Source organism: Podarcis bocagei (genome assembly GCF_964188305.1).
Source record: "Podarcis bocagei genome assembly, chromosome: 6".
NCBI classification, from domain to species: Eukaryota; Metazoa; Chordata; class Lepidosauria; order Squamata; family Lacertidae; genus Podarcis; species Podarcis bocagei.
Window position 1 is genome coordinate 61,826,178 of NC_138130.1, and position 16,730 is coordinate 61,842,907.

At 41.3% G+C, this 16,730-nt stretch overlaps 2 protein-coding genes across 34 annotated transcripts in view; one reads left to right on the top strand and one right to left on the bottom strand.

Moving 5' to 3' along the window:
• ROBO2 (roundabout guidance receptor 2) overlaps positions 1-10,027 on the top strand; it is an 839,550-nt gene extending 829,523 nt beyond the window's left edge. For 16 of the 22 annotated variants that reach the window (XM_081199575.1, XM_081199595.1, XM_081199593.1 and 13 more), the window contains 3 exons: positions 1,941-2,186; positions 6,503-6,703; positions 8,625-10,027. In XM_081199575.1, coding sequence (XP_081055701.1) covers positions 1,941-2,186; positions 6,503-6,703; positions 8,625-8,626 — 449 coding nt within the window. In that variant the 3' untranslated portion in view covers positions 8,627-10,027. The remainder of the gene's footprint in view (positions 1-1,940; positions 2,187-6,502; positions 6,704-8,624) is intronic. The other 6 variants (XM_081199578.1, XM_081199585.1, XM_081199582.1 and 3 more) reach the window with 1 other exon arrangement.
• Positions 1-16,730, bottom strand: part of LOC308590039 (uncharacterized protein) — a 277,805-nt gene that overhangs the window by 4,935 nt on the left and 256,140 nt on the right. For 2 of the 12 annotated variants that reach the window (XR_014009603.1, XR_014009609.1), the window contains exons 3-8: positions 8,294-8,388; positions 4,969-5,117; positions 4,073-4,173; positions 2,584-2,762; positions 1,732-1,815; positions 128-261 (exon numbers count right to left, since the gene is read on the bottom strand). The gene's annotated coding sequence lies outside the window, so the exon portion shown is untranslated. Of the gene's footprint in view, positions 1-127; positions 262-1,731; positions 1,816-2,583; positions 2,763-4,072; positions 4,174-4,968; positions 5,118-8,293; positions 8,389-10,215; positions 10,335-12,957; positions 14,746-16,730 lie in introns of those variants that run through there. The other 10 variants (XR_014009614.1, XR_014009604.1, XR_014009605.1 and 7 more) reach the window with 10 other exon arrangements.

Below are 16,730 nucleotides of genomic sequence, written 5' to 3' on the forward strand. Positions count from 1 at the left end.
AATGTCTTAAATGGTTGTTTTTTGTGATAATTTCTTTGTTCTATTCTTTTTGTTAACATCTTAATAATTTTTTTAATAAATCAAACAGCATAAAAATGTTTTGTTATAAATAAATAAATAAACTTACCTGAGGCCTTAGGATGCTAATCTGCCTAGTAAGATGCTGCAATCTGCAGTTCAGTGGCTCACCACATGGGGCAGCAGCACACAGGCCACCCCTAAGGTTTCCAGTTTGACCCCAGGCAGCTCCTGCCACCAAACCTGAAAAACAAAAATACCTCAGAACCTCTTGGGCCTAACTACACGTGATGCTTTTTAAGTTACATGACACTTTAGGAATGCAGATAGCTGTATGGAGACTCTCTGGGTGGGGGTTGTAGGAGGCAGGGGTGGAGTTTAAACCCTTTCCCCCTCTGCTTCAGTTCCAATGCAAATCTTCACCCCCTCCATAAAGCTGCTATTTACATCAAGATGGAAGTTCTTGTTGTATTAAGGTTAGTCTCCTGCAGGTGCAGCATCCAGTCCCAGTGAGAAAGGGAAACTTGAATACAAGTGTACATTACTGGTGGCTAAATGTGTGAACAACTTTCATTGAAAACACTGCACACAAAGGAATATTAGGCAATATGGAATGTCTGTGATATTTGAAGGTTCATTCACTCGAAAGTTACTACCTCAATTGTTAAAGTGCTTGAATGAACGGCACAAGTGTTTTCAGCATTATATGAATCAAAGAGAAAATTGCCATGTAGGATAGGCATGGGGAAGATTTATTGTCTCAATTATTTTGAATAACTAATTAGACTGCAGACAGCTGCCTCCATGAGACAAAATGGTGTTGTCATGCTCCAAATACCCGAGTATCTGTTCCACCATTAGGGCTGGTTCACAAGTATTAACACCAGCTGTTTCTTTCCCATCCACTTTACTCCTACTGACCATCCTGGGTATAGATTTGTGTGCAGAAATATCAGCATATACCAAAACTATATATGGATAGAACCAGAAGACTCTTGATTCCCCATAGTAACATGTGGGTCCAACTATGGTACAGTCATCTTCTCAAAGATGGTCAAGAGTGCTGCATGGGCAAAGAAATTAACTGGCATGCACATGTGAGAGTACTGCTATAGCCCCAATTCAGAAAAGGAAAGAACTATAAAGTTCATGCATAGAAAATATTTCACAGAGGCATGATTCAAAGCATTGCAAATCCTGTGTTTATCTAAGAGGATTTAGTGAGCAGTGGTATGTAAATAGTCTTGCATGGTTTTTTTTGAAACAGCATGGACAGAATGTTGGATTGCAACTAAGAAATGTTGAATAATTGTGCTTACTAATGTCTCTTCACCATTGCAAGGTTCAAAAATAAAGGAAAACTCATACACATTTGATATATGTTATCGTGGGTATAGTTTGCTTGAAGTTAAACACAGGCTGGTGACTTCTTTAAAAAAAAGTAGTTTGCATTTGAAGATTCCCACCCTCCCAGAATCTGTTGTGTTATAATCTGGACATATTTAGAGCAATTTGCAAATTCACTCAACATTTGAGTGCATGTTAAAACTTCTGGAAAACCTTTCATATGAAGCCACTTTTAATTTAACTGATAGGGTACATGTGATCTGCATTTTGAATATATATATTTCAAAACTATTTCATAGCAAACAGGATGAAAAAGGAAACAACCCCCATCTACTGAAAATAAAAGCTTTTTTTTTTTTTACTGACCTTGTCAAGTGCAGCACAACAAAAATTACTCTTCTGGTGAAGGGCATGTTCAGTTATTTACAGCCAAAAACATCTAGCAATTGTCTAAAACCAAGTGAAAAATGTAGGATAACTATATTTTGTCAAGTCTTTCCAATCCTTTCATTTTCCGCTAAAATTTAAATGTAACTAATATGTCATTGAAATTCTGAGTCTATTCACATTTTTAGATCTTCCACCACCGCCAGACCCACCCCCTGGTCAGGGTTTAAGGCAGCAGATAGGCCCTGGCCAACGTGGAGGTTCGACAGAGAGAAAAGGAAGCTCTCTAGAACGACAGCATACATCCAGCATAGATGAAACAAAGAGCTCTTTGGATCGTCAAGCTAGAACGTCACTAGAGTGGCAGCGGCAAACCCAGGAATGGATAAGCTCCACAGAACTTCAAAGCCAGCAAAAACAAGCATTTGGATCAGGTGTGTAGTTGCACCTCTCAAAGCAGCTTAGGCAGTTTCCTAAATATATTCCATTATAAGATCCCCTACAGGCGGTGAAGGTCAAGGCTTACATTGGAACAGTCAAAGGATTGTTATTAACATTTGACCTTCAATGTTTGCTCCTGCAATGGTGAAGCTTTTGAATACACCTAAACTACTAAAATTCTGAACGCATGCCTTTGGGAGTTAATAATGCTGCTATATGCAGCAGGGGGGGAATGTACTTGACATCTTATGCAAGGAATATATACATATGGAACACACACTGGCTGTGAATATTTTTCTTTAACCCACTGGAATGGATTTTTGCATGCATATAGTGCACCAAACATCCTTACCTCCCACCTGTATTAACAGCATTCTCATCAGTACTCACATTTATGTCTGTAACCTTGCAAAAAGCTCGGAATCAAGCCATTTTGGACTCACAGGTGTGTGGGTTTTTTTTTGGGGGGGGGGTTAAAACATGGAACTTCTCATTGATAAACTCGGTGGGTGAAATCAAATGTTGCCATTTTGCTTGCAGAACAGCTTTTCATCCAGCAGACACCACTGCTAACATAATCAATGTAGGAATACTGGGTGAAATCCAATGCTGCTGCTGTGCTCATAGAAAAAGCTTTTTATGCAGCAAACATCTCCACTAATATAAGAAGCGGTGAGACGATTTTTGCTGATTTCTACCTGCGCCCTACAACTTTCATTCTGTTCTTTCCTGAACCATAATGTTTTGGATGGTTCTCCATTCTTTGGATCGTATTTTCTGCAGCAGAGGAAATTAGCAAAGATCACCACACCTTCTTCAACAGTAAATATTGAATGAACATGACTAAGGTCCATTAATTTGAATAGATCTACCCTGAGTAAAACTCAGCTGATTGTCACCCGTTATTCCTTTCCCCCCTCACACCAGCACTCAGAATCATTAAATGTCTTAACAGCTATTAGGTATTCATCAACAAACCATTCAAGTATTCTTTGTCAGCTTGTCTGTTGCATTCAGTTGTTCAAATGAAAAGATTTGGGGGGGGGTTGCAGTCCTGTGGGCTGTAGGAGACTGTCCCAGAAACCATACAAAATCATGGATAGCCATCTCTGATTCCAGAGACAGAGATCTGAGCTTGCAGAGGGGGAAACAACGTCTCCCTCTCTGGCTCTATGAACCCTGCCAAAGCCGTGGCTCAACCAATGTTGGAGCTCAGACGCAGGTAGGGCCAAAAAAAGGAAAGTATGCCAGGATCCTAAACCCTCACATTTCTCTGCCGCACCCCCAAGCCAGAAGAAAATACTTTATATTATTTGGAAACAATGTGAGGGACATAAGCTTTTAAAGTTAAAAAGACAAGATAATTTAAACCTAGAACTGGATAGAGGGCTGCAGAGCATTCCTACATTCTCATGTTCCTCCCCATCCCTTGTGGATTGCACCCTTTGACAGATGTGTGTGTGTGCGCGCACACACACACACACACACAAGTACGGACAGTTGGAACAGATGATCAGCTTGATATCCTATCACTTTCTTCACATACTGTTGATGGTATGGGTTCCCTTCATCTTCCACCTTGTTTCTGTTTCTGCATAAAGTAACTAGCATAAATTGTGCCAAATGAATTTTTTAGAATGTTACACTGGCGGATCAACTCAAGGCACAACCTGTCAAGAATTCTGCCAAAACAAGTTTGAATTCAGCAGCTGAATAAGTTCCCAAATTCCAGCAGCTGCATTTATTTTAGAACAAGAAACTTGCCCTTTTTTATTGACCATCTCCTTCAGAGGCTTTCATTCAATTAAAATGGAAAAATGTGGAACAGCAACTCTGCAAAGTTCTTGAGTATCACATAATAAACACAACTGTAACTTACTTGTGGCAGTCATCTTTGATTCCAAATATGATGATGTTGGCAATTGCTATGACTGTTCTCCTTGGTTCATGCAGTGTTGGTTTTGTACTTTGAAATACTACCTAGGGCAAGATGATATATTGGCCAAATATGAACTCATTACCACCATCTTGGATTCCAATATGGTAACTTCACGCACTACTTAACTGGGAACATAAGTTTTCCGATGTGGTAACAGAAATATATTTGCCCCTTGTGGGTAATGAACTTTCTATATCAACAAAATCTAAAGATTTCACTGGTAAATTTGTACTGATATTTTAGGTTAGCTCCAATGCTTTGCTCACTTGAGAAGCACTGACTAAAACAATTACCTTGCTAAACTGTGTTGATTTAAAAGCCTCTGACCATATGGGTATGTCAATTTCCCTCTAAGCAGACATAGCTAATAACATTTGTGTGTGGGTAACTGAGTCAAAAACTTCAAATTACACCACTCAAAGTGGTAAAAATATAATGATAAGCTAATCATTGAGAGTCTGGTGCCCTGTGCTGTCCATTCTTCACACATTCTGCATCAAAGGAAGGCTGCCTGATTCTGCCTCCTTGTGCGATTGGTCCTTCTATAGCTTAGTGGTCCTTTGCACTATGAGGTCCCAGGTTCATTATCAAGCAGCTTCACAAATTTGTACTTCAGAGCTATAAGGCATTTCTGTCTGTTGCCTTGGAAAGCTGCTTGGCTAGACAGACTGAAAGTCTAAGCAGAAGCAGCTTCCCCTGTTCCTCAACTCTCAAGCACCTCTTAAGAGAGTAGGCCAGTCCTGGTGGGGGGTCAACACCTGATGTATGATCTAGCTAAAGTTAAGCACTTGCAAAATTAATCAATAGAAAGTTACGTCTCCTGTTGAAATCAGTACCTGCAAAACTGCTTAAACTGGGCTGAAACTTTCTCCCAGTTTGTAAGAGATCCCGTAGACTCTGCTCACATATCGTGAATGGGGACCTGGGTCTCAAGGACAGCAATCTGTTCTCAAGGACAGTAATTGTTTGTCAAGCAAGATTTTCCCTATACAGAATATAAACCAATGAAGTAATTTCCCATGTGCTTGATATCTTTGGAAATAACACCAGGAAGCTAATTAAATTAGCTGATTCTATAGTTCTTTATCTTAATTGATTGAAATAATGTTACCATAATTTAAGTGAGGGGGAAAGAGCAGCATTTCAGCAAGCTTAAAGGAAACTATAATTTTGGCCTTATTATTCTGCAAATCGTTTATGTATCATTTAATTAAGCAATCTATGATTCATCATGCTTTTTCCATAATGAATCTTGGTTTTTTATAATTAGGACATGCCAATTCATAAACTTAGATGAAGATATGATAATATGTGGTTTCCAATATGCATGCAAAAATGGTTTCCTTCAAAATCTAACTTAGTTTCCAAATTCACTGTAAACAAGTTGATACTTTTCTCTATATGTCAATAATAGAGAGATCCTTATATACCAAAATACAAACGGTAATTGTGTATATTTCATTTACATTATTTGTCAGGAATGTCTTCCACTGCTAGCTGATGGATCAATCCTAAGTGGGTTGGTGTGGGGGGAGATGAGAATGGTATGATAGATCTACGGTCACATCCCAAGCCCTGCCCATTTTTACACTGGCCATAGTACAAAGTGTTGCCATCCACCCTACCACAGCATGGCACCTCCAGGTTTGTAGTAAAGGTTCAGACTCCACCACCTTGCAAACTTCCCATTTCAGAGTTCTCTGTTTGCTACCACTGACAAATAACTGCCAGCTTCCTCTATGCTAGTGGAGAGACATCTATGCACTGTCCTAACCCCCTTCAGTCATCAACATTTGGGGAAGGGCTAAGATTGAGCTCTCAATCTTTTAGCCATGTGAACTACTTATTCCAGTGATATGTAGTTGAAACCAGTATTTGCACAGAAGAAACCTTTGTACATAAGTATCTATGCATACAGAGGCTCTTCAAAATCAATGCATAGCTGGCTTCTGCGTTGTTGCTGATGACATGGCTTGCCTCCACAAATCCCTTCACTCGTGCCAACCACCCCTTTTGCTCTTATTTGTGTTCCACTTTGTAGCTTTCCAGTGAAAATACTGTATAACCATTTTAATGTATACTTTCTTTCTCCTATTTCGAGGGAGAGGAGTACTAAGTTTTCCATTTCATAAATTTCTAGTTATCAGTGTGCACATCCACCAAATTTTAGTTGCTCAAGTCGCCATTTTCAAAGTGAGACATACCTATTCCCAATGTTCAGACTTTTCTAATACAGCATTTTAGATGGTAGGTAAGATTTTGGGTTTTTAGGTGGTGTAAAATTATTCAACAAGTTTTAATCTCCCATGAGTAAGCTAGTCCCATGTATCTTTTATATATGTATATAATATATACCATTTGTATTTTCAGAAGAGGCACTGGTGCCATATAGCAAGCCTAGTTTCCCATCCCCAGGTGGACATAGCTCTTCAGGTACAGCATCTTCTAAAGGATCAACTGGACCCAGGAAAGGCGAGGTCATGCGGGGAGGTCACCAACGTAACACCAGTGATCTCATTGACGTAGGATATGTTGGATCAAGCAGTCAAGGACAGTTTTCTGGCGAATTATGTAAGCCTCTTTTGAGATGCAATACAAAATGTCAATATATATATATATAAATAATTTTAAGGCTTGTACAATTTAGGCACATTTTGAATCTTGGGAAGATCCTGTGGGCACCAATTAAAAATAACTTCCATGAGAGAGCCATACAGAAAATGGCTGCTATGGGAGGCATGGCATAACACAAAATTACTGCCACACCTAAAAAAACAGAAAAGAATCAGGGTCGCAAAATCATGCAGACCTGCACCACACCACCCCCACATCTCTGTGGGGAAGAGACACCTACATTAACCACTGCTGCACTCACAGAGGGATGTCTTCTCCGTTCAGAATGGATAGAAGAGTGAGTTGCTATTCCTGTCATCCGATGAAATGTTGGCATACAGTAGACCCTCAGGTTACATTACTCTCAAGTAACGTAAACTTTGGGTTATGAAAGCGGCAAACCCGGAAGTATTTTTCTGGGTTTTGTCGCTTTCGCGTGTGCAGAATTGCTCTATCGCACCGTGCGAAGAAGTGGCGCCTCTGGATACGGATTTTTCGGGATATGCATGGACCCCTGGAACGAATTAAATTTGTATCCAGAGGGTCCACTGTATTTAGGGGAGAGTGTTCAGTGCAGGAGATTTTAAGTGATTTTAAACTGTTTTTAATATTGTGTTTTAACATTGTAATCAGCCATGGGACCTTAGTGTGAAGGGTAGGTAATAAAATAAACATTCTTGTTATTACAGTGGTGCCTCGCAAGACGAATGCCCCGCAAGACGAAAAACTCGCTAGACGAAAGGGTTTTCTGTTTTTGCGTTGCTTCGCTAGACAAATTTCCCTATGGGCTTGCTTCGCAAGACGAAAACGTCTTGCGCTTTTTTTTAAAAGCCGCTTGAAGAGGCGCAGTTGTGACGGACCGTGCTTCGCAAGACGAAAAACATCGCAAGACGAAAAGACTCGCGGAACGAATTCTTTTCGTCTTGCAAGGCACCACTGTACATCACATTTGATAAAAGTACAGTTCACCATGAATCACCATAAGGAAACCAGTGCTAGGAGACCGGGGGGGAGGGGGGGGGCAGACAGATTAGCTTTACTGTGTTGTAACTGTGGCTTGCACATTCAGGGAGGGAAAGCATGTGTCTACTCCTGGGAGTGGTGTTCAAAATACACATACAACATTTAAAAGCTGGAAAGCATGCAGTGTGAAAGAGAAAAGGAATAAAATATTCTGTGAATAAAAGAGCAGCCAAACAAGGACTCCCACCCACCCCACATATGTATGGGAGGTTACACAGACTACATTGTGAAGGCTCCAGTGACAAAAATAAATAAAAAATTCCTCCACACAGAAAGTTGGCATTTGAGGGCTCAAGCTAGGTTAGAACTCTTCTATATGCAGGGATTTTTTCACGTAACAAAACACTGACTAATATGACACTCCATCTGCTACCTGGAGTTTAGCAATTCAGACTCCGATTCCCCATTTGAATGACAACTAACTGAACAATTCATAGGGTTCCTTCAAAAGCATTGTCATTGAGCACTTGCAGTTTTTACATTTCCTCAACAAAAAGCAGAAGAGGTAAAATTCTGCATACATACATTTGCTTTCTAAAAGACAGCTATGCTGTGTTGTGTCAGGAGGGTAATAGGTATCGCTGTTCTATGAAGAACTTCACATTTTGGTGCTGCATTCACTGAGAAAATAATTGGAAAACGTACAATTACAGTTTACATTCCAAAAATGAATACTGTAAAAAATAAACAGTCCCTACAATAGCATTCACTTTAACAAAAGTTATCATTTGAACCAATCAGAAGGTTAATGATTTTTATGGTCTGCTTGTAAAATATATGTCTGAATGATATATGCATAGAAGTTAAAAGTAAAGTATCTTAAAACATAATAATGTTCTTGCTTTTTGTTTAACAGAGTAGTTGGAACAGAAACATCTCAAGCTGCTCTCAAGGGCCATCAAGGTCTGAACTCATGGAAGTGATGACACTAAAACAGTGCAATGAACATTTTCTTTATTTATGTACTTACTTATTAAAAGAACTGTAAATGCAATGTAAAGACACACAGCCACACATATCCCACAGATACTCTACCTGTGTTCTTCTCTATACTACACCTTCCACCTTAATCTATTTCTTATCAAGCATATATAAAGGAGAGAAAAAAAATCACCCTGCAGGATGAAACAGTTCCCTTGTATATAATTTCTTTTTATTGCATTGCTATGCAAGCTCACCTTCTTTTTAGCTATGTTCATATTATTGTCTGTTCTTATTGGTCTGTTGTATTATATGTGAATTAATAGGCTGTGGTGCCATATAATAACTTTTAATTGTGTAACTTTTTATGTTTAAAGTTTGCACTGCAATTTTTTTTTGTTGGTGATAAGCACAAAACTCTTACTCCTCGTGACATGAAGAAGAAGAAGAAAATAAAAGTCTGAATGTGAAAGGAGTCTATGTACTGTAAGCTATGTTGGATAATGCTGGATGTAATGAATTATGTTAGGTGGTTTTCCATTGGGTGTAGAATTAGGAAGATGACTGGCAAACTGATGTTAGCAAAGGCTTATTGGGGCATCAGGGATGGAATCCTATATGAAATAATAAGCAACGTGTTGCTTTTACCATTAAAAAAGGGGTCAAATGATGGAGGTGTGAGTTTCAAGACCAGACGGGAACACAAAAGCCTCCTCTCTTCTTAGTATCAGTTTTCCTTTGTTCAACACAGTTGATCTTGCTAACAAAGGAAGGAAGTTAAGGTGTTTCACTAAAGCTATTCTTTAATACTATAGTTTTAAAAATTACTATGCTTGAGTCACTCTCCCCTCCAGGAAACATGAACCATATGAGCTAGGAATACCTAGCAAGAGTTAAAGGTGCAATTTATGATTGAGAAATCCAAGCTGCTTCCAAAAAAGCTCGACTATCTTAGTTCATCTTTCCAATACATGTACAGTACAATGGAAGTGTAGAGCTGTATCACTTGAAATCCATGGCATAATTGTTTTTATGCATTCTAAACATATTTTTGTGTTGTATTATCTAAAATTGTCACAAACTGCAACCCAATTCATTTGTACCTTAAATCTTGGGTTAAAATGTTTGAAAACAATGGTAAATTTATGATCGGTTTTGAATTTAATATGTCTTTTGCCAATTCAGTACATTATTGGAAACTGGATAGAAACAAAGAAAAGAAAACATATTTGACCTATTTTTGATGAGTAAATTTCAAGCCTCTTCTTATGAAAACATGATGCATGTTTATACACTTTTTCAATAAACCAAACTCTCTGTAAGTGGACATTAACAAAAGCATCCTGTCTCATCATTAGTTCTCATGTTTTTCGCCAACTCCTCTACAGTATTTTTATTTCTCTGTTAGAAATACTGTAAATGTATATCAAATGCATTAAATATTTTGTTTGAAGTTTACATCACAGAGCTTATGTCATTCAGTCACATCATTATTACACACTTGCATTTAAACACGTTTTACTTACTATCAGTCCATGTTGTTTTAATACTTTGCCTTGGCTCTCACACTGTTGTAAGTGACATACACTTTTAGAAAAAAATCTGCTAGCTATATGCTGCTTTTTATTACATTGCATAGAGATTGCTGTTAAGATAAAACATTGTCATTACCAATTCTAAACTGCAAATATAAAATTATCTCATTTACGTAACGTCAGGGCACTGGCAAACCAAAAAAAACCCCCATCAAATCAAGGATAAATATTTTGTGTGTGTATGTGACCAAGGAATTTATGTAATGTTCCTGCTTATTGAAATGCTGGATATAGTTAAAGCCATTATTTTATAAATGTACAGAAATATTCAACAAATGTATAAAAACTGACATTTCTTTTCTCTTTCCTAAATTCAGTATGTTAATGTGTTGACACCATGTTCCAGCAGTAGTATTCTGGGTACAAACATTGTTTTCTGTACACAGATCCATGTAATGAAGACACAGTAAGCTGCTACTAAGGGGAGAAACTCCACAACTCTAGCAACCTATCTCAGCACCTGACACAGCGGTATCTGCAATGGAGCATAGTCTCCATGCCCCAACCCTAAAATCAGATAGGTGCTATGCTAGAGAACTGAATAAAGCACTCATCCGTTGTTAGGCAGGAATAACACCGAGGGGCATTTGATTCAGTCTGCATGCCTCTTTCCCCCTTATTACTTAATCTGATGACCGCTGCTGTGAGTTTCCTTCAGCAGCCTTGGACAGCACTAGTTGTACTGGGAAGTAATGGGAAAAGCCATTCCTGGGCTGAGTCTAGATGCTCCCTTACCCTTACCCCAACTCCCATCTCACCTGAGATAAGTTATTTCCTCTCCAGTCAGAATAGTATGTGCCTCAATTTTTGCTTCTGTGGATTGCAATTTTATAAAGGATTCATATAACCTTTTTTTAAAAAACTACCAGGTGACTTAGATTTCTAGGCACATCTTAAGACTTGTGCTGAAACTACAGAACAGTAATTAATTTTCAAAAATAAGAGCATCCAAATGCAAATTGGTTCCTGAGATGACAAGAGCTGAGACAGTGATACATGATAATATCTGGCATGTGTAGTAGACTGGGTGGAGAGAAAAGAAACTAGAAGCCATACTAACTGAATAAAGGGTTTGGATTTAAAACTGTTTTCCACCAATGTAGCTAAGGTGGATTGCATGTATGCTGGTGCTACTGACCCTAGTAGGTAGCATGTCACTACTACAGAACATAACCATGCAGCCTGGCCTAACCACACGCGATGAGAGCAGCCACGGTGGTAGTTGCACCCATACTGCTGTTTCAGGTACGATGAGAAGTTGATCTCATAACTGATCTCATAACAATATGTATATGGTGGAGTCCTCAGAGTCCTGTTCTACCTTTGAAATATATCAGTTATCACAAACTTTCTATATGTAGGAAAACTTCAAGAGCACATTGAAATATTTGCATTCTAAAGTTGTACAGGCCCCTGAGGACTGTACTATTTGATCTTCCTTAATGTTTTAATTGTCTCTTAGAAACCTGTGCTGAGCTTTGGTGGAACACCTTACTAGCCGATTTCTTGTCAAATCTAGTCTGAGTAAAAGTAGCCGTCCCAGGTTCCTTCATATGTGTATTCATCACTTCAGTTGGGAAGTTTTGTGTCAGTATTAAACCTGTGGAGTACTAGAATATCACTGGCTATTATAGGCTACTATAAAGAGGAGTTTTTATGTATAACAAAACCCCATTATTTCAACAGTGAAGCTTTCTCTTTTTCTCCATCTCTCTGTCTCTCACCCATTCAGTGAACCTCAAATAATCACAGAACATATTTTTTAAAATGTAATGTAATTTAACATTTTTTTAAAAGAACTTTTTTCCTTTTTATAATTGAAAATATTTCTTGTGCATAATGTGTCTTAAGGAAGGGGTGTAGTGGCAACACTTAGAACTGTTTTCTACATTTTTTTTATAAAATTGTTCATTGGCAACAGTTTGTTCAGTCACAAAAAAATAATAATTATGACCTCTTAATGTGTTTCATGTGTTAGTGAAGCAAAGTTTAATGGGCATAAAGTTGGTTATCGTAATGTTCAGTGTGTATTGTATATTTACTGGGGGGAAATAAAACTTACACATTTCAAACCTATGTTAAAGAAACTTGAATTTAGCACTATCACCACATGATGACTGTATAAACCTGAACTGGGAGCAATCAAGTAATTATAAAACATGCTGTGCTTTTTCTTCCGTGACACTCCACTTCCAGGTAGACTGGCCTTACAAAGTCCTGTTGTGGTTTTCTAAACTCTCCAAAATGCCATTAACCTCACTGATGTTCCACGGTAAGCAAAAAAAAAAAAAAAAAAAAAAAATAAGGAAACTGGACCCTGTTACAAAACTCATTAACAAAATCCATAAACATGACAAAAGAGTTTTTGTACCATCTTTGTAAATGCTGACCAAGGTGGTGTGAAAAAGGAAGAAAGATTTGTTTTACTGTGCTTATTTAATCACATTGTGCTCTCTGTTGGGAATGTTTCTAGAGAAGAAATAATCTAAAAGTGAGCTTCTGGAATGATTGCTACAGGGACTGTGAGGAAGAAAGGACCAGGAGGCAGAAACCTATGTATATATACTTAAAGTCTACTTTATCAACCATCACAATTGTCTATTACAAAACTGCTTATAGTGAGTGCAATAATGTGGGTATAAGGTTTTTTTAGCCACTTGATAGCTGACTAACAAATGTACACCTGAGCAGACTACCCCTAGAATCCTAGAATTGTAAAGTTGGAAGGGACCATAAGGATCATCTAGTCCAGGAGTCAGCAAACTTTTTCAGCAGGGGGCCGGTCCACTGTGCCTCAGACCTTGTGGGGGGCCAGACTATATTTTGAAGAGAGAAAAAAGAACGAATTCCTATGCCCCGCAAATAACCCAGAGATGCATTTTAAATAAAAAGCACACATTCTACTCATGTAAAAACATGCTGATTCCTGGACCGCCTGTGAGCTGGATTTAGAAGGCGATTGGGCCAGATCCGGCCCCCGGGCCTTAGTTTGCCTCCCCATGATCTAGTCCAACTCCCTGTCATTCAAGGATCTTTTTGCCCAATGTGGGGCTCGAACCCACAACCCTGAGATTAAAAATCTCATGCTCTACCAACTAAGAAGCTACATATTATAGGCACTTGAATGCCTCTCTGTGGCACATTTCCCAAAGTGGGCTGTAAATGCTTGGTGTGAGGCACCTGAGTTTGACTTGCCCACCATGTCATGTCTATAGACCATCATAAGGAAGTTTCAAACTCTATTAAGTGCAGGAACTTCTCTGCCCATAAGTGGCTTTTCTATTCCCAACCTGTATCCCCATGCCTTTAACATGTGATTCGGTTGTCTACATTCAAAGTGAAAGGGTTCTCAACGTTCAAGAGTCTGACTTTTATATGATCTGATAGAAAGTTATCTAATGTGTCATACATACACTTTCATTAATTTAAAAAATGTAGGAAATACACTGCAAACAGCAGGTTCTGTGCTTTCATGCCTTGGAACTAGGAAATCTAGTGCGTATTCTTAGTACAGTTTTGACCTTTTATATCAATTGGCTGTCTCCTTTCCTACACAAAGGAATTAGAGTGACAGTCTACCAAATCACCAAATACTGTAGTAGTGGCAAGGAAAAAAATACAAGAAAAGGGAAGCCACATAGACTTTTTTAAAGTTATGAAGCCCAGAGTTTAATGGCAAAAAGTAGAAGAGCTGTAGCTGTGCTGCAGGAGTCATGGGTTATAAAGTTTTTAATTCTGACCTCCTTTTTTCACTAGGTCAACCTAGTTTAGCATTCTACAGAAGTGGAAAATAAGTCTGCTTACAGTCCTTTAAGGGACTGTCATACCCTCCACCATTTCACAGAGGGTAATAGGGACCATGTATTCAATGTTCTGTCTCCCCAACACACTCATACACAAACTGTTACACATTGTTGAAAGGTCTACTGCTCCTGCTGTATAGCATTTCTGGATTTAAAAGCTGAGTGTGCTTTTGTTCTTGACTACAGATGTACAGATACACCAGGAGGGGGAGACGAGATTGTGCAATATGTTCTGAATAATTCAAATATGGGAAGTGGGTCCTTAGTACTTGTGTACATGTATTTACATTCATGTGCACTAGAGACAAGATGTGTCTGTTCACCCTGCACAGATTTAAGTTCTTGAAGACTGAGGAAGGCGCAGAAACTGAAAGACTGACAACAACTCTAGCAACTTACACCAACAATTTTTAAAAAGTATCCTAGTTGTCCAGCAGAAAAAACTAGGACAGTGCTTTACCAGGTACCAAAAATAGGGACCGTCTCCGCTGTATGCTGAAGTTTATCTTAGAGCAAAGTCAAACCTTCAGTCACTGACATGGCACAGTCTTGAGACTTCCTCAGGGCCAGCATTATGAATACTACAGCCTTATTTAAGCTAAGTTGGGGTGGAAATGATCAGCCGGGATGGAGATCATTGGGAACCCTACAGGAGGCAGGATCTACTTATAACTAGCATTTTTAAAAGATTGACTATCTCTGTTTTACTGTGACAAGGGACTTGCTTGAATGCATCCCACATGATCATCATGTCCCACCACACCAGCAATCCCAGTCTTACAGCTAATTTGCAATGTGGTTCAAAGTCTAAAATTACTTATTGGACTCAATGCTGTGACAGAGATCGCACAGCCATCACTGGGTAGGTCAAGGGCATACTCTCAAGTATTTCCCCCCTGTATGCCACAATTCTTCCACTTCTTCTCTGGCTGGCACATCCTCACTATATACCGTATTTTTCACTCTATAGGACGCACTTTTCCCCCTTCAAAAATGAAGGGGAAATGTGTGTGCGTCCTATGGAGCGAAGACGCCATAGCCCCGCGACCCTCTCCCGACTGGAGAGGTGACACGCGGCTATGGCAGGAACCTCTACAGCCCCGTGTCACCTCTCCAGCCGGGAGAGCACGCGCACGGGGCTAAAGAAGCCCCCCGCGACCCTCTCCCGGCTGGAGAGGTGACGCGCGGCTATGGCAGGAGCCTCTATAGCCGCCCGTCACCTCCCCAGCCGGAAGAGCGCATGCGGGGAGTGTCTGCAAGCCTCGCGCACCCGGCAGGAGGTCCCACCGGGTGCGCGAGGCTTGGGGCGGCAGCCTGTCGCCCGATGCACGGGGAGCCCTCGGGAGGGCTCCCCCTGCTTCGGGCGAGTGTCTGCAAGCCTCGCGCACCCGGCAGGAGGTCCCACCGGGTGCGCGAGGCTTGGGGCGGCAGCGGACTGCTTGCACGCACCTAGAAGCTTGGGGCGCGCTGAGCTCAGCACGCCCCAAGCTCCTGGTGTAGCGCAGCGATCCGCTAGCCCTGGGAGAGCCCCGCGGCTCTCCCAAGACTAGCGGACTGCTTGCGCGCACGCAGAAGCTTGGGGCGCGCTGAGCTCAGCACGCCCCAAGCTCCTGGTGTAGCGCAGCGATCCGCTAGCCCTGGGAGAGCCCCGCGGCTCTCCCAAGACTAGCGGACTGCTTGCGCGCACGCAGAAGCTTGGGGCGCACTGAGCTCAGCACGCCCCAAGCTCCTGGTGTAGCGCAGCGATCCGCTAGCCCTGGGAGACCCCCGCGGCTCTCCCAAGGCTAGCGGACTGCTTGCGCGCACCTAGAAGCTTGGGGCGCGCTGAGCTCAGCACGCCCCAAGCTTCTAGGTGCGGGCAAGCAGTCCGCTGCCGCCCCAAGCCTCGCGCACCCGGTGGGACCTCCTGCCGGGTGCGCGAGGCTTGGGGCGGCAGCGGACTGCTTGCGCGCTCCTAGAAGCTTGGGGCGCGCTGAGCTCAGCACGCCCCAAGCTCCTGGTATAGCGCAGCGATCCGCTACCCCTGGGAGAGCCCCGCGGCTCTCCCAGGGCTAGCGGACTGCTTGCCGGCACGCAGAAGCTTGGGGCGCGCTGACCTCAGCCTGCCCCAAGCTTCTGGATTAGCGCAGGGGTCCGCTAGCCCTGGGAGAGGCGCCCGGATCTCCCACGCTAGCGGAGACCTTGCCGGCACGCAGAAGCTTGGGGCGCGCTGAGCTCCGCACGCCCCAAGCTCCTGGTGTAGCGCAGCGCACCTGGGGGGGAAATAAATTTTTTTCCCTTTATTCCCCCCCCCCCCAAATCTAGGTGCGTCTTATGGGCCGGTGCGTCTTATGGAGCGAAAAATACGGTAATTCAGAAAGGCCTATAATTGTCATAGTTGCTATGCTGAAATTAGATCCTCTGAGCCTTTTCAACAATATTATAACCCTGTTCAAGAATCGAGAGTGAAGACATGGGTTTAAAGTGGGGAAGGAACTTGCACAGTCCCCAATTGTGGAGAAGCTTCTAAGCACATCCAGCTGAACACATTTAGACGTCTCACACACCAAAGCCAGAAGCAGAGCTAGTGTGCATAGGGACGCTGGGGGTGGGGGGTGGGATGTGTGTATGTATATGCACCCACAACATTCACTCAGTAGCGTG